Here is a 15,302-nt window from a genome sequence, read left to right as displayed (position 1 = left end):
GAAAGAGAAAGTGATTATGAGAGTGAGAAGCCCATATATGTAAGTGGAACACGGGAGTGGGAAGCCTGTGTGTGTGTGTATGGCATGAGAGAAACTGTTCAGGAAGGTGACTGGTGTGTTTGTCAAAGACTGGGAGATGATTGGTGTGTGAGAGACAGAAACTGGTCATGGGGGCATGACTGGTATGGTGTGTGTGTGTGAGAGACATGGGCCCTAAGGAAGAGGACCATGAGTATAGAGCTTAGCCACTACTGCTGCTTCTGGTGTGTGCTACAGCCTGCATGGAAGAGGAGTAGGACAGCTGCTGGAGGGGGTAAGTAAAGGTGGCTTTTTAAGTTTATTTTTCTTGATTGACTGCCATTTTAATTATTTAATATTATGTGATGTGTCTGCTTTTTTTGAAATATTTTATTGGTGTTTGGAGAATTTTTAAATAGTTTTTATGAGTTTTTAATTGTTGGATGTTATTCTGTTCATAGTTGTTGTGAAACATTTATTCTGCTTATTAGTATAGTTTTACAATTATTTCTGTGTGGGGATCTATAGCTGCTTGTTAGTTCTGTTTTCCTAATAAGAGGTGTATTGGTTTTTAGGGCCTGATTTTAATATTTATAGTGTTGCCTTTTCATAGATAGGGTTGCTCCTATTTGAGTGTATTCCATAATACAAGTGTAAATGTGTGTGGATTAGTTTATGTGCATTACTACAGATCCTGGGAGTATGTTAGGTCGGTTCTGTGTCTGTTACAGAGATATTTTACTAGCATGTAAGTGTTTTATCAGTCTTATTTGTTGCGTTTTCTCAAGAGGACATGCATTGGTGGTAAACTGCTGTCTTTTCATAAGTAGGGCTATTGAGCCTGAAAGTAGAAGGAGTTTGAGTTGCTGTTACTGAGATGACACCAGAACCAGAATATCTTTTTTGTAGATGAGTTGAATGGGGAATGTCATAATTCTGCTTTACATCCATTATTGTGGATCAGGGGGGTTCCCGTGGATGCAAACTGTACATTTACATCTAGCCCTGTGACGATCATGGGTCAGTGTGTCACGCATGTGAGAACCATCTGTCAGGTGTGTCCCGACAGAAAAAAGGTTGAGAACCACTGCTCTAAGGAACAGTTAAGAATATTCGATAAAGGTTTGGCGATCACTTTGGGTATAGATAGTAAGAGTTAGAAGGAATAGTTTCAGAGGGATGTGAAGAGGGTTTCATTTTTTTTAGGATGTTCTCAACTTCCAGGGAGGAAGAGGAATCAAAAATGGAAAGGGAGACTGGTGCGTTTATAGAGGGGAGACAGATTTTGAAGCTGTTGCGAGAGAATTGTGCTGTGATGGAGGATACCTTGTTTTTAAAAAATTGTGCAAGCTCATTGCACCGATTTTTTGAGGAAATTGCAGGTTGTTGTGTGAGGGAGGGCGAGGTTAGATCGGCAACCATGGAGAAGAGGGCCTTGGGATTGTGTTGCAGACCATGTATTTTTTTGGCGTAATATTCTCGTTTGGTTTGGAGTATGGACTTTCTATATTCATGCATACGTTGGTAGTATATTGTATAGTATATTTATTATTTAGTATATTGTATATTATTTAGTATATTATTTAGTATATTATTTAGTATATTGTATAGTATATTTATTATTTAGTGTTTTTCAATACCGGCATTCAAGATAGGAATCAATCATGCTGGTTTACATTTAACAGGGGGTGTAAAATGAAAGTAAAATAAAACAGTAACTGGTTAAGAGAAACTATGAAGTTACAATAAAACAAGGATGTTCAAAACTGGGTGAAGAAGGAAAGGCTAAAGGAATTTAAGAGAAAGAACAATTATTTACAATGTTCTATATTAATATAAATTGGTCTATTTTTGCTATGTAAAGTTTCAGAAATAATACATTTGGTGATGGGACAGTGGTAGGGAAGATGTGCATATAGCAAGTGTTAAGATATATATAAGAGATATATATAAGCATATAAGAGAAGATGTGCATATAGCAAGTGTTTTTCCTCCTTAGAGTTGTTAACCTAGGCACATCCTCGAAGAGGAGCATCTGTCCACAAACTCCTCCTGCCCTGCTCCTCTCTCTTAGCCTCCCTAAACAAATGAGTCACCAGACCACTATGGCCGTACTGTCCCGATGTGGTCCTGGTGTAGGCGAGGCAATTCAGGCAAGGCAATTTAGCTGCAGATGCTGCCCTCTTAAAGGGAGAATGGAGGGAGGGAGAAAAAGGAGAGAAGGTATGGAGGAGAGAGAGAATGCCTGGAGGGATAGAAGAGGGGAATGGGTGTGAGAATGTGTGTGTGTGTGGGGGGGACGGACGGGGGGACGGAATGTCAGGGAGGGGGCCCCATCAACAATTTTTGCCCAAAGTGCCATTTGCCCTTAAACTGGCCTTGATTTCAGGGCTTATATTTGGTTGGCCAAGTTAGGCAGTAAAAACTGAAAATCAGCAGTAGCCCTCTTTCTACCCCCTCCCTCCCAACCTCCCCCTGCACCTGAATTTGGCTACCTATATTAAGCTGCTGAGACCAGCCAAATTTCAGAGACTTTGACTTTGCCAGCTAAGTCTTTGAAAATTGACCCCTAAACCACTGATACAGAATGAGAGGAAAACCTTAGTGTGGGGGTGGCCAACTCCGGTCCTCAAGAGCCACAAACAGGCCAGGTTTTCAGGATATCCTCAATGAATATGCATGAGATAGATTTGCATAGAATGGAGACAGTGCACGTAAATCTAGCTCATGCATATTCATTGTGGATATCCCTTTACCTTCCTATGACTCAGGAACTGACTCTTTATGACTCTCGGTACGTCACTTTATCTTCCTATGCCTCCTGGACCTAATTGAAAACAAAGAGTTTGTCTAATCTGACTCTCCCAATCAATAATTTAAAAAGTAGTGGTTGCAAAACAGATTTACATTGGCTCCAATTTATGCAAACAATTTCCTGGTTTCAGATGAAAGTCCTCATTTCTCTCCCAAAATACTCAATTGAAAGCTCCATAAATAGTAAGCTGCGCATTATTGCTTTAAAGCTATTTTTGTCACTCTCAAGTTTAATAAGATGGTTCTTATGGGTTATCCGGAAGTGTCCTATCACCAGCAGACTGCAGGGGAAAAGACCTACCTTATTTCCTCCAGTTTACCACAGCCCTTCAGAGCATCTGCGAGATGTGAACCTCCTTCTGCATTAATGTTGTTACTGTCCAAGCTGCCAAAAATGAATGAAAAACTAATTAGTTTTATTTTATATATCCATAGCTGTAAGGACTTAAATATTAACCTAAACACCGATTAGTGATTTGAGAACCAAAAGACATTGGATCATGTGACTGTTCTATGCAGCAGTGTGGCCAGGCAGAGTAATTCAATGTAAAGATCCCTTTTTCCCTAAAGGCGTACAACCAGAGAATGAGAAAGGACTGCTGGGTTCTAGGGGACAGCTGAGTCAGTAGGAGCACTCTGCGCACAAGAAGTGATCCAAGTACTCACAAGAGGAATCAGTGCAGTTGCTTACCTGTAACAGGTGTTCCCCAAGGACAGCAGAATAGAAAGTCCCATAGCAAGGGCGATGTCAGCCGAAGGAGCCCAGATTGGAGCTTTACTCAAGCTCTGCATTACAAAAAAAAAAAACCCTGCTCTTGGTATATGAGGGAGTTCCTGCACTAGCAGTGTGCACACGGTGCCCATCTCAGTTCAGCAGAAAGCTATAGAAGCTATAGAAGCCAACTCCTAGGGGAGGTGGGTGGGATTGTGAGGACTATGTACCTAGCTGGCCTCAGAGAACACCTGTTACACATATGAAATTGTGCTTTCTCCAGAGAAAAACAGAATACAATAGCCTCAGATATGGGGATCCCATGCTACAAGTTGCCTTGAAAAGAAAAGGGAGAAAAATACAACAATGCCTACAAGGAAAAGTGCTTTTGTTAACAAAAGGTCATTTTGTAATCTTCTTTTTTTTTTCCTTGCGAGCAGCTCCTAGGGAAAATGAAGTTGGATTATAACTCCTAAATAAGCCACGAAAGACAGATTGACCAAACCTATTGTCACATCAGGAATCCCTATCCAAACAGTAATGAGATGTGAATGTGTGGACGAAACTCCACATTGCAGCTTTGCAGATCTCTTCCATAGAGTTTCTCTCATGTGGGCCACTGATGCTGCCATGGCTCTGACACTATGAACCTTGACATGCCGATTTAGAAACACACCTGTCTGGAATTAAAAGTAAAAAAAAAAAAAAAATCCGTGGTCTTTCTGGGGGTAATTTTATAACTTCGACATAGGTTAGCTAGCTTCAGTCTGCTCCAGATCGAAGGCTAATGCTCTTTTGAAATCCAGACTGTGCAAGGCTTGTTCACTTTTATGGGCATGCGGATCAGACAGTGACATTTCAAATTACTGAGAGGTCAGGGTGGGGCGAGGGGGATACCCCTTCGAGTTTTGATGAGCCCGGGGGGGAGGATTCTCCCTTGGAGTATGGCTCCTTCTGTGATCTGAAATGCTGCAGAAAGAGGAGGAAGAAGCAGAGAGATAAAGCAGATAAAGTGTCAGTAAAAATATATCTAGGAAGTTGGTAAGCATACCACCTGCCTCCCTCCTTCCTCAGCATCTGCCCCCCTGGAGGTGTGAGGGGTGGGTGAATGGCGAATGGCGAGGTGGTGTGTTTGTGGAACACTTTCTAACACACATCCCCATCCACTCTTGCACTCTCTCTCTACTTCTTTCTCCTTTCTCACCACTTTCCTCCACTCCTCTATCTTTTCCCCATTCACTCCCACTTCAGTGACTCTGAAAGATTGTAGAAGGTATTCAAGCAGTTTTTTTGTGTGGACAGGAAAAAAGGATATAGGGCCTTTCACATCACAGGGCAAACCTTCTTCATTTAAAAATATAAGACCTTCTGCTGGAAGCCTTTCTAGAAGCATGAAGAATTTGAGATACATCCTCGGACAGGTTTAGGGAACCCAGTACTATCCTCTCAACATCCAGGCTGTGTTATGTCCATTGGTCTTCGACGGCTTCGCCCTGCCTATACCTCTCTACTTGCGGCTCCTCCCGCTCACCTTGGACTGATGGCCTCTGCGGCGTCTTCTTGCCGACCTCTCCGGTGTCCCCGGACCGGCTATGGTGCTACCTCCCGCCATTCTCCTTCAAGGTACCTCTAGGGCGCGTGCACACTGCCCTCATCTTTATTTCCACGTTGGCGCGAACCTCAGGGGCGTCTCCCTGTTCTGACGTCACGACTCCAGGGTATATCTGCCTACTACATTTGCTAGCTCGTTAAGTTAGCAACCGGAACTGTTATGGATGGGATTCGCTCTCCGTTCCTAAGCTACTCTGCCACTCCAACTCTACTGGAACTCTTACTATCCTTCAGGGTCACCCGCTCCTCAGGGGCCTCTCTGCTTCTTTCAGGTGCTATCAGGAAACCGGTACTCGCTCCTCGAGGGCCCATGTTCCCTGTGTCACTGCCTGCAATCTCAACCTTCAACTTGGAAGAACTAACTACAGTCACCATCTGTGAGTACAGAAACATCTCTCTCTACAGTACTGCTTCACCGGAATCAGGTACTCGCTCCTCGAGGGCCTGCCTTCTGCTCCGGTGCCAGACCTCTCGTCTAGTGGAATCTCTGCTACTGCTAGTGAGTACAATGCTACTGAGTCTCTCTGCTCTAAGGGATCAGGTACTCGCTCCTCGAGGGCCTGTTCTCCCTGTCTCGGAGCTCTCCTATTCTACTTGGGACTCTGAATGCTATTCTATTGTGTGCTCATAATTCTCAGTCTCTTTTCCACTACAGCATTGCCTGCAGAGGATCCGCTGTTCCAGCGTCCTGTGAGAGACATGCCCAGCCGGGCTCTACAACCACTACTCACTACTGCCATCTCTGGTGGTTCCATAAACTGTTTAAATAAAGATTCAGTTCTGTGTTTGTCTGTCCGGAGTTTAGCCTGACACTTTGGTCCCTCACGGGACTGCCCCCCATGGACGTGGTCAGCTGCCACAGTGTCCAAGGATCCACCCAAACACCAATAACCATAACAGGCTGTCAAGACCAGGGACCTGATGCTGGGGTGTGGCAATGTTCCCTGGGTCTGTGTGACGAGTGTTGGAGATTTCCTCAACATGATTGGTTCCTTAACCTGATGGACATCTCCCAAAAGAGTGGGAACCAAATCTGTCTCAGCCAGTAAGGGACTATGAGAATCCTAATCCCCTGGTCTGTTACCAAAGGAATTGAGGATATGCATACAGAAGACTCTTTCCCCAGTTTACACAGAAGGCATTAGAGTCCAGTTTGCCCCCATGACTCTCTCCTGGAACAGAACTGAAAAACCTTTCTGTTCAGAGAGAATGCAAACAGATCCACCACAGGTGTTCCCCACTTACAGGATATCAGAATTGCTATCCACTGTCAAGGGACCATTTGTCTGGTTCCAGGATTCAACACAGTTTGTCCACAAGGAGGTTGTTTTTGTCTGCCAGAAAAATAGCTCTCGGGGTCATTCCCTGCAAAATGGCCCAACAATACATTCTGACAGGCTCCTAACATGCAGGATCCCGTTGCTCACTGCTTGTGTACATACAACATGGTCTGTCTGAATTAAAATAATTTTGTTGGCCAACCAATCTCTGAAAGTCTTTAGTGCATTTCAGATTGCCTGTAACTGAGAAATTTGTGTAGCAACATTTCTGTTCCGCGGTCTATAGGCTAGGGATGTGCAGAGATAAAAATGGGTACTTGCCAGTTTCTTATGGCCTGGATTGGCCACTGTTGGAAACAGGATGTTGGGCTTGATGGACCCTTGGTCTGACCCAGTATGGCATGTTCTTATGTTCTTAATGTTGTTTCAGTTCATTTATTCATTTCATAGATCACAATCATTGTTTTGATTAATTAATCATGTCTAATGAAACTTATGGGTAGACATCATCAGAAGGTAACGGGCACTCCAATACACCATGACTGTGTCAATGGGGCACACAAGTGGCATGAATAGCTAGCCCAAGAACCTGTAATGGAGAAAAACAGTACCAGCAGTGGCAGGAGTTCTCTAAGGCACCATGAAGAAGCAGCAAAAGTGGCCAGAATACCCCAAGACTCCAAAAGAGGGGCAAAAGGCACAAAGTGATGTGAAACCCACTAAGGCAGTACGAGAGGGACAAAGCAACACCAAGTGTGGCATGAACAGCTCAAAGCACCATGAAGGGGGTACAAAGCCCCAAAAGAGGAAGGAAAAACCCCAAGGCAGTGCTAGAGGATCAAAGCAACAAAAAGAATGGAAGAATCCAAAGCATCATGAGAAGTGCAAAGGAGGCACCCACAGTAGCAAGAACACCCCAAGGCTTCAAATAAGGGGCAAAGGGAATCCAACAAAATTGGTACAAAGCCCTAGGCAGGGAGAAGCCAGGGAAAATTTCTGGAAGAGGCCTCATGCCATTTCCATAAGGCTTCATTAGGGGAAGGGGCTGGTGGTGCAGTTGGTCTTCCCCTTTTCTGTGGTATAATCTCAGCCTTGTCAGTATCATCTGCTGCCTCTACCTGCTCACTGGAGGCTGATGCTACCTACTAGAGCCCCAAATTCTCTTAAGACATGAGTTTGTTTTTTTTTAATCATTTTTTGCAAATACTCCCTCCATTACCTGAAAAGCAATATTCATGGAGATGTGCGGTCCTGGTTTTGGGAACTGCACTTCTACTGCCCCTGCCTTTTGCTGTGGTATAATCCATTGAAGGTTAAATACCAGATGTGATCAATAGTCAGTAAGATCCATAAGGGGAAAGAGCTTGAGGAAAAAGTCCCCAAGACATAGAACAAGGGGAGAAGCAGGAAGAAGAATAGTATCAAAAGCCCAAGGCACTAAAATGAGCAAATCAATACCAGGAGTGGCACTAAGGGTCCATGAGCAGTGCAGCAAGTGTGCTGCCCCTGCCTTGTGCTGTTGTATAATCCATTGAAACCTAAATACCAGATGAGATCAATAGTCAATAAAATTCGGGAGTTTGAAGAAAAAGTCCAAGAGGGCATGAACTCAATAAGGTCTGTGTAAAGCACCAGATTGCCAGGGCAAGACCATGAGTTGGTATGTACCATAAGAGAAGGGAATTTGGAGAGAACCTTGAAGACAGCTGGAGCAGAGAAGGAACCACTCAAAGGTACCAAGAGCGGGTTGGAGCAGCAGCAGTGCTGGCATTTAAAATCATAAATGGTAAGTACAGAGTGATTCAGCAAGATGAGTGGCACTGCTTAGCGAGTAGAATTAGAAAACTTGGCAGTGGCACACACTAACTTCTGGCTGGCGATGCCTATGTAGTATACTAAAGTTATATCTATATCTGTCTTTTTATATATATATATATATATATATATATATATATATATATATAGTTTATTTATTTGATTAACCACAGTTCTTTTAAAAACATTAAAGAGGTAACTTGAAAGCCATATACCGGATAGAGGAAAATCAGTAAGCTGCTTTTGAATACTGAGTTACTTACATAAGTTTCTTCACTGATTGCATTTGCTTAAGTCCTTCTGCCAATGTCAAGATGGCCATCTCATTAAGACTCAGGGAACCTAAACTAAAGTTAGATGGACAAATGAGGACTTCTCACAGAACTATGGCAAATCAATCTTTTATTTACAGGGACATTCTTGATTCAAAATCCTGTCAAAGAAATGCAAAACTTGTCCAAAGAAACACCGGATACAAATATCACAAAACCCTCTGGTTATTTACTCAGTGAGAAATGAAAATAGCCATTATGGCCTGCAAGTTACTTGCTTTCTCTGTGCCATAGCTGGTATCTTCATAGCATCTGTTTGTGAAGTGGCAGATAGTCATATAGAGCATGAAATTCATTCATGTGCCATTTTAAGGAGTAAGAATAAGAACACGAAGGACAGATTTTTACCCCAAAACCTACAATGTAAATAAGCACCCCTTGATTGCAGTTCCTGTATACTGATAATGTACACAGGGATATTGCAGGCAAAAGACAAGATTTAAATGCTGTAGGCTTAGGGAAGTCTGCCTAGGTAGGGATACATGGAAAGCAAAGCAAAAGCAACCTAACCTGTAAGGATGGCCATGAGGTGTTGTAAGTTAGCAGCTTACAAAGGAGCTTGGAAGCCCATTCATTTATTTATGGACACGCAGTGTGGTTAAAGCCAATTGTAGTTAATTTTAATTAAATAAATTGTTTTTCATCTTGATTATAGAAGCAGAAGAGCAATAGTGTCTTACTTTATCTCTTCTAATGATGTACATGTGGTTAGCACTTTTGCCATCTCTCTTCCTCCAGCAGAACTGAGACCACTGCACTGGTGAAGACTATAAAAAAAAGAATTATGGTCACATATAGAAAATATTTTGTTTATTTGTTAATAATACTATAGACAGCAATATGAAGTTGGTATTGTATTATACTCACCTGAGTTTATCATATAATACAAAGCAGAAGTCTTATTAAATTGTCTTATTTTAAAGGATCTTCACAAAGGATGCTATAGTATGTGACTGAGCTTTCAAGAACACACAAGTCTATTTTCCAGATGTCTCTGAAGAAGGAAACTGTTTAGATTTCTAAGTTCATTAATTATGACATTGTGGGGCGGATTTTAAGAGCCCTGCTCGCGTAAATCCGCCCGGATTTACGTGAGCAGGGCCTTGCGCGCTGGCGCGCCTATTTTCCATAGGCCTGCCGGCGCGCGCAGAGCCCCGGGACTCGCGCAAGTCCCGGGGTTTTTCGAGGGGGGCGTGTCGGGGGCGGGGCCGATCGGCGTGGCGTTTTGGGGGCGGGACGCGGCGTTTCAGGGGCGGGCCCGGGGGCGTGGTTTCGGCCCGGGGCAGTCCGGGGCGTGGCCGCGCCCTCCGGAACCGCCCCCAGGTCGCGTCTCGGCGCGCTAGCGGCCTGCTGGCGCGGGGGGATTTACTTCTCCCTCCGGGAGGCGTAAATCCCCCGACAAAGGTAGGGGGGGTTTTAGATAGGGCCGGGGGGTGGGTTAGATAGAGGAAGGGAGGGGAAGGTGAGGGGAGGGCGAAAGCGAGTTCCCTCCGAGGCCGCTCCGATTTCGGAGCGGCCTCGGAGGGAACGGAGGCAGGCTGGCGGCTTGGCGCGCGCCGGCTGTACGAAATCGGCAGCCTTGCGCGCGCCGATCCTGGATTTTAGCAGCTACGCGCGTAACTACTAAAATCCAGCGTACTTTTGTTTGCGCCTGGTGCGCCAACAAAAGTACGCGAAGGCGCACTTTTTTAAAATCTACCCCATATTGTTGATCCTTTATAACAGTGTTTATCAAGCCTGTCCTGGAAACAAGCCTTGTTTTCAGGATATCCATAATAAATATACATTAGAGATTTGCATGCACTGCCTGCATTCTATGCAAATATATCTCGTGCATATTCATTGTGCATATCCTGAAAACCAGACCTGTTTGTGGCCCTTGAGGATTCAATTTGGCCACCACTACCCTAGCCAGTCTGGTTTTCAGGACAGCCATGATGAATATGCATGATAAATTTGCAAGCAAAAGAGAGAGTGCCTGTAAATCTCATGCGCAAATCTGCATGTACTGAAAACCAGACTGGCTATGGAGTGCTCCACAATTGGCTTCAGAAACATTGTTTTAAAAGCTATCATAGGGGCCAATGCAATACTGGCGCCATGAAAAACGGGCGTTCATGATTGAGCATCCGCTTTCCTCTAACACGCCGACCCACCTATCCCGGGCATGCGATGAAATAGGGTAATGAGCTGCCAAGTAAAAAAAAAAAAAAAAAGGCGCTAGGGGAAATTGTGCGTCCCTAGGGCCTCCTCTGTATCAGGCGCCCAGGGGACATGGCTGTCGGTGTGGCTTAGGAAAAGGGATGCTCGATATGAACGACCATTTTCTCCAGCTGCCAGCATAATATACACGGCCTAGACAGAGTATATTGTGCATGTGTATTGAGCGTCCAGAAAGTTATTTTTCCCAAGACTTTATTTTTTGCACTATGCCGCTTTCTGTGGTTCCTCCTACTTTGTATCGTGACAATACTAATAGAAGGAACCACAGAAAGCAGGATTTTTGTTTGTTTGGTTGAGCCCTTGAAACTCAAAGATTCTTTGAGTTTCAAGGGCTGGTGTTAAATGTTCTGCATTACAATGGGCACATTGGCCGCGTGGGAATTTTTGAATCGGGCAGTAATAGCTAATAAACCCATCTACATGTAATTTACAAGTGATGAGCGCTATACTGAAAATGTTGATCCCGGTAGTGCATCGGGTGTAAGTCTTGCGTGTCCAAAATGTGCTTCCAACCGCGTCTTTAGTGGCACACTGACCTGAGCACCCGAATTTGCATCGCCTGCAAGTGTTCTAAGACACCAGTTTTCTTCAGGACTAATGCAACTACTAGAACTGTAAAGCATAGCAGAAACAGTTGATTATGGTGGAAGCTCCATTTCTTCACCTGCTTGGCTGCGTCAGAGGCTGCGACACAGAAGGGGGACCACGTCCCTAGCAGATCGTGATGTTGGAGAGGAACCTTCATCCCTGGAGCGCTGTTTGACCCCTGCAACTGGTTGGTCCTGCCTATTGTGGTCCTTCAGCTAAAAAAAAAAAAAAAAATTCCCCATCCCTATTTCAGGGAAAAATAGTGGCCTTGTGGCTACAACATTGGACTGTAATTCAAGCAAAATCCTAGATCATACTGTAGAGAACTCTACTGAGTCTCTACTAAAGAAATGTACTAATTGCTTAAGTGGGTAGAGAAAAGAGTTAGGTTAGTTAAGTTCTAACTCCCCCATATGGGAACATGTAACTGTGGCCTATAAAACCCATGGCGCCATTTTGCAGGTGTGTATTTTGAGTTGCTGCTTTGCAGAGGCAGCAATCTTTTATGCTTGCTCCTCACTTTTGTTTTGTTTCGGGAAAAGCATCTATGAGTTTCTTTGAAAAAACACTTGAGATATGGACTTAAAGAAAAGGTGCCTGTCTCCTATTTTCTGATTCTAGCTTTTGACCAGTTTTTTTTTTTTCGGGAAGACGTTTATCCACTATTCTTTTCCTCATTTTGGGTTACCTTTTGGAAACTGGATTATTGTTACCCTCTGCCTAAGTTTCCCAGGGGGCTTAGGGACCCAGTGCTACCAACTTAAAGGAGAGTAGGAACCTCTCACCCTGAGAGACCCATTGACCTTTGAAGGTCTCTGAAGGAATGGATCTTTATTCATTCCTGGGAGGAAAAGAAGCTGGACTTCAGAGAAGACCAGTGGCACCCATCTAGTGTTAACCACTGTGCTATCACCTGGATAGTGAAGAGAGGAGATGGAACTAGGAAGTAAGAAATACTTTCTATTCATCTGGAGAGAGGAATGCATTATGAGATTGTAAAGGGTATCAACTGAATTGGATAAGAAAAATATGAATTCTAAAATTTGGGAGGGATCCTCTAAACTACCTTTACAATTGGCAAGGCTCAGTAATGAAAGAAAAGATACAGATTTATTAAAAAGATAAACAAGTAAATGGATTGGATTGCATGAGGAGTTGTAAATAATAACATGCTTCCAAGTAAGTCTAATATAAAGTGGTTTGCACAACCCTAATTTAGGGGCCTATTTATAAAGCTGCACTAACAGGATCATGGTACATAAGATATTATTTATTTATTTATTTATTTGCAGGTTTTTCTATATCGACAATCATTTAGTAACATCATATCGGTTTCCAGTAGAACATAAGATAGCAACGGCGCTTTACATTTGAAACTATGAAACTATGAAACAAAAATAATTAATATACAAACTGGTTAAAACAGGGTAGATAATAAACTATGAAACAAAGTAATTGGTATACTTTGTTTCATAGTTTATTATAATAGTTTATTATTAATAAGCAAATGTCCAAGAGCCTGTGTATTCCAACAAGATGGATGTATAAATTGCCATAAAACTGTGATATCTGTCAAGTTAAATAAAAAGTGAAAAAAAATACTGCATGTCATTTTTCTAATTAATATGCAATAGTTAAAATACATGCAGGGAGGATAACTTTCAAACAGCTGTGCACACACCCATATAAACGTGTATGGGTGCACAAAAATATACCCCTGTATTTTATAACCTGCACATATATGATATATGAGGTTTAAAATACACACAAATGTACTCTGCGATATGTCCGTACATGTGAAAAAACCCCCCCATGCAAATACATACTGCACTTATCTGGCTAAATTCCTATTTATCTGGCTGAGTACTGTTTGAGACTTATCTGTCTCTTACTTAATGGTGCTACTTATTTGGATAAGTAGCTCTGTTTGAGACTTATCGGTCTCTTACTTATCCAGATAAGTAGCGCTTTTAAGACTTATCTGGCTAAGTAGGGGCTTTGCTGTTACTTAGCTGGATAAGTGCCACTACTTACCTGGATAAGTCAAAATTTATCCAGATAAGTGCCACTTTCAAGATTTATCTGGCTAAGTAGTGGAAAAATCCATACTTAGCCAGATAAATCGGAATTTAATCGGATATATAGCACGCAACTGCTGACCCGACTATCCTTTCAAATTACTATCTCATCTTGTCTCTTTCCTATCTATCAAAGATTACAGAAACCATTGTATTATATCAACTCTCACTTTTTCTTGACTCTTATTTTACTCTTGGATTACATAAATTCCACAATTTGGAAATGTTAATTTTTTCTAGCTTTGACACTGTCTGCCATGGGTTTGATGCTGGAACACAATATGCATTGTCCTACTTGATATTTCTTAAGTCTTTGACACTATTGATCACTCCATTCTTCTCTCGGCTTCTATCTTTGTGTTTTGCTGGTAATGTTGTCTCTTGGCTCTTCTCTTATTCGACTAACCGCACCCAAAAATTAACAGTTGGCTCTGATTCTTCATCCTGGTTCACTCTTGTCTGATTTAGATAAGAACATTAGATAAGAACATCTGTTTAGATAAGAACATTGGGGCATAAAGAGCTGGCTATCAAATTAAAACAAAGGACCAACTAAATTCCAGAAAGGTCCAGTTGTAACTAGCTTGACCAAGGTTTCCAGATCAGAAACCAAAGAAAAAAGCTCACTGTGATGGATGACTCTGTCATCAGAGGCACTAATCTTTTCCCTTGCACAAATACAAAGGGAAAAGTGGATAACAAAACTCAACTAAAGAGGTCACAAAAGGAGTCCAGGAACAGCAGTAACCTGAACGAAGAAAGCTGGAAAGCTATGAGCACAAATGCTCGTAGTTTGGGTAATAAAATCCCAGATCTGCACGCCCTAATGGTGGAGGTGGACTTGGACGTTGTTGCTGTCACGGAAACGTGGTTTACAGAATCTCATGACTGGGATACGGCAATACCAGGCTATAACTTGTTAAGGAAGGACAGAGAGGATAGGAAAGGGGGAGGAGTGGCTCTTTATGTCAGAAACAATATCCAAGCAACTGAGCTGCAAGGAAGATGGGGCAATGAAGAAGCACTATGGGCCGACTTAAAAAAAGATGGGGCATCCATTTTTATTGGAGTGGTTTACAGGCCTCCAAACCAAAAGGAAGAGCTGGACAGAGATCTGGTTGAAGACATCCAAAAGATAGGAAAGAAGGGAGAAGTGGTGATCGTTGGAGACTTTAATATGCCAGATGTAGACTGGAGAATCCCATCTGCAGAATCTAATAATAGTGAGAAATAGTGGATGCCCTGCAAGTAGCTTTGTTCAAACAAATGGTAATGGAACCCACGAGAGAAGGAGCTATACTCAACTTAGTGCTCACTAATGGAGATAATGTCTCTGATGTCCAGGTGGGCGCCCACCTCAGCACCAGTGATCATCAAACGGTATGGTTTAATATCACAAAAAGGATACAGAAAAGAAGCACAAAGACCCAAGTTTTGCAGTTCAAAAACACGGACTTTGATGAAATGGGGAAGTACCTGGAGGAAGAACTAAAAGGCTGGGAGAACGAGAGAGATGTGGATCAGCAGTGGACCAATCTAAAAGGAGCAATTACCAAGGCAACTAATTTATATGTTAGAAAAGTAAAGAAAAGCAAAAGAAAAATGAAACCTATCTGGTTCTCAAAGGAGGTGGCTGACAAAATAAAGGCTAAAAGAACAGCGTTCAAGAAATATAAAAGATCCCAAAGGGAGGAGCACAAAGAAGAATATCTGGTAGAACTGAGGGAGACGAAGAAATTAATCAAGATTGCAAAAAGTCAAGTGGAAGAGAGGATTGCCAAGGAGGTAAGGAGAGGTGACAAAACATTTTTCAGATACATCAGTGAAAAGA

The 15,302-nt window shown here is 42.7% G+C and overlaps 1 protein-coding gene across 1 annotated transcript in view; it reads right to left on the bottom strand.

Moving 5' to 3' along the window:
* The window catches only part of LOC115095272 (protein NLRC5-like), a 243,503-nt gene that overhangs the window by 62,979 nt on the left and 165,222 nt on the right, over nucleotides 1–15,302 (bottom strand). Inside the window, exons 35-37 of the mRNA XM_029608725.1 lie at nucleotides 9,263–9,349; nucleotides 8,514–8,597; nucleotides 3,134–3,217 (exon numbers count right to left, since the gene is read on the bottom strand). Of these exons, the coding sequence (XP_029464585.1) occupies nucleotides 3,134–3,217; nucleotides 8,514–8,597; nucleotides 9,263–9,349 (255 nt within the window). The remainder of the gene's footprint in view (nucleotides 1–3,133; nucleotides 3,218–8,513; nucleotides 8,598–9,262; nucleotides 9,350–15,302) is intronic.

Source organism: Rhinatrema bivittatum, chromosome 7, assembly GCF_901001135.1.
Source record: "Rhinatrema bivittatum chromosome 7, aRhiBiv1.1, whole genome shotgun sequence".
Taxonomy (NCBI): Eukaryota; Metazoa; Chordata; class Amphibia; order Gymnophiona; family Rhinatrematidae; genus Rhinatrema; species Rhinatrema bivittatum.
Note: the sequence above shows the minus strand (reverse complement) of the source record. Positions and strands in the feature narration are given on the sequence as shown.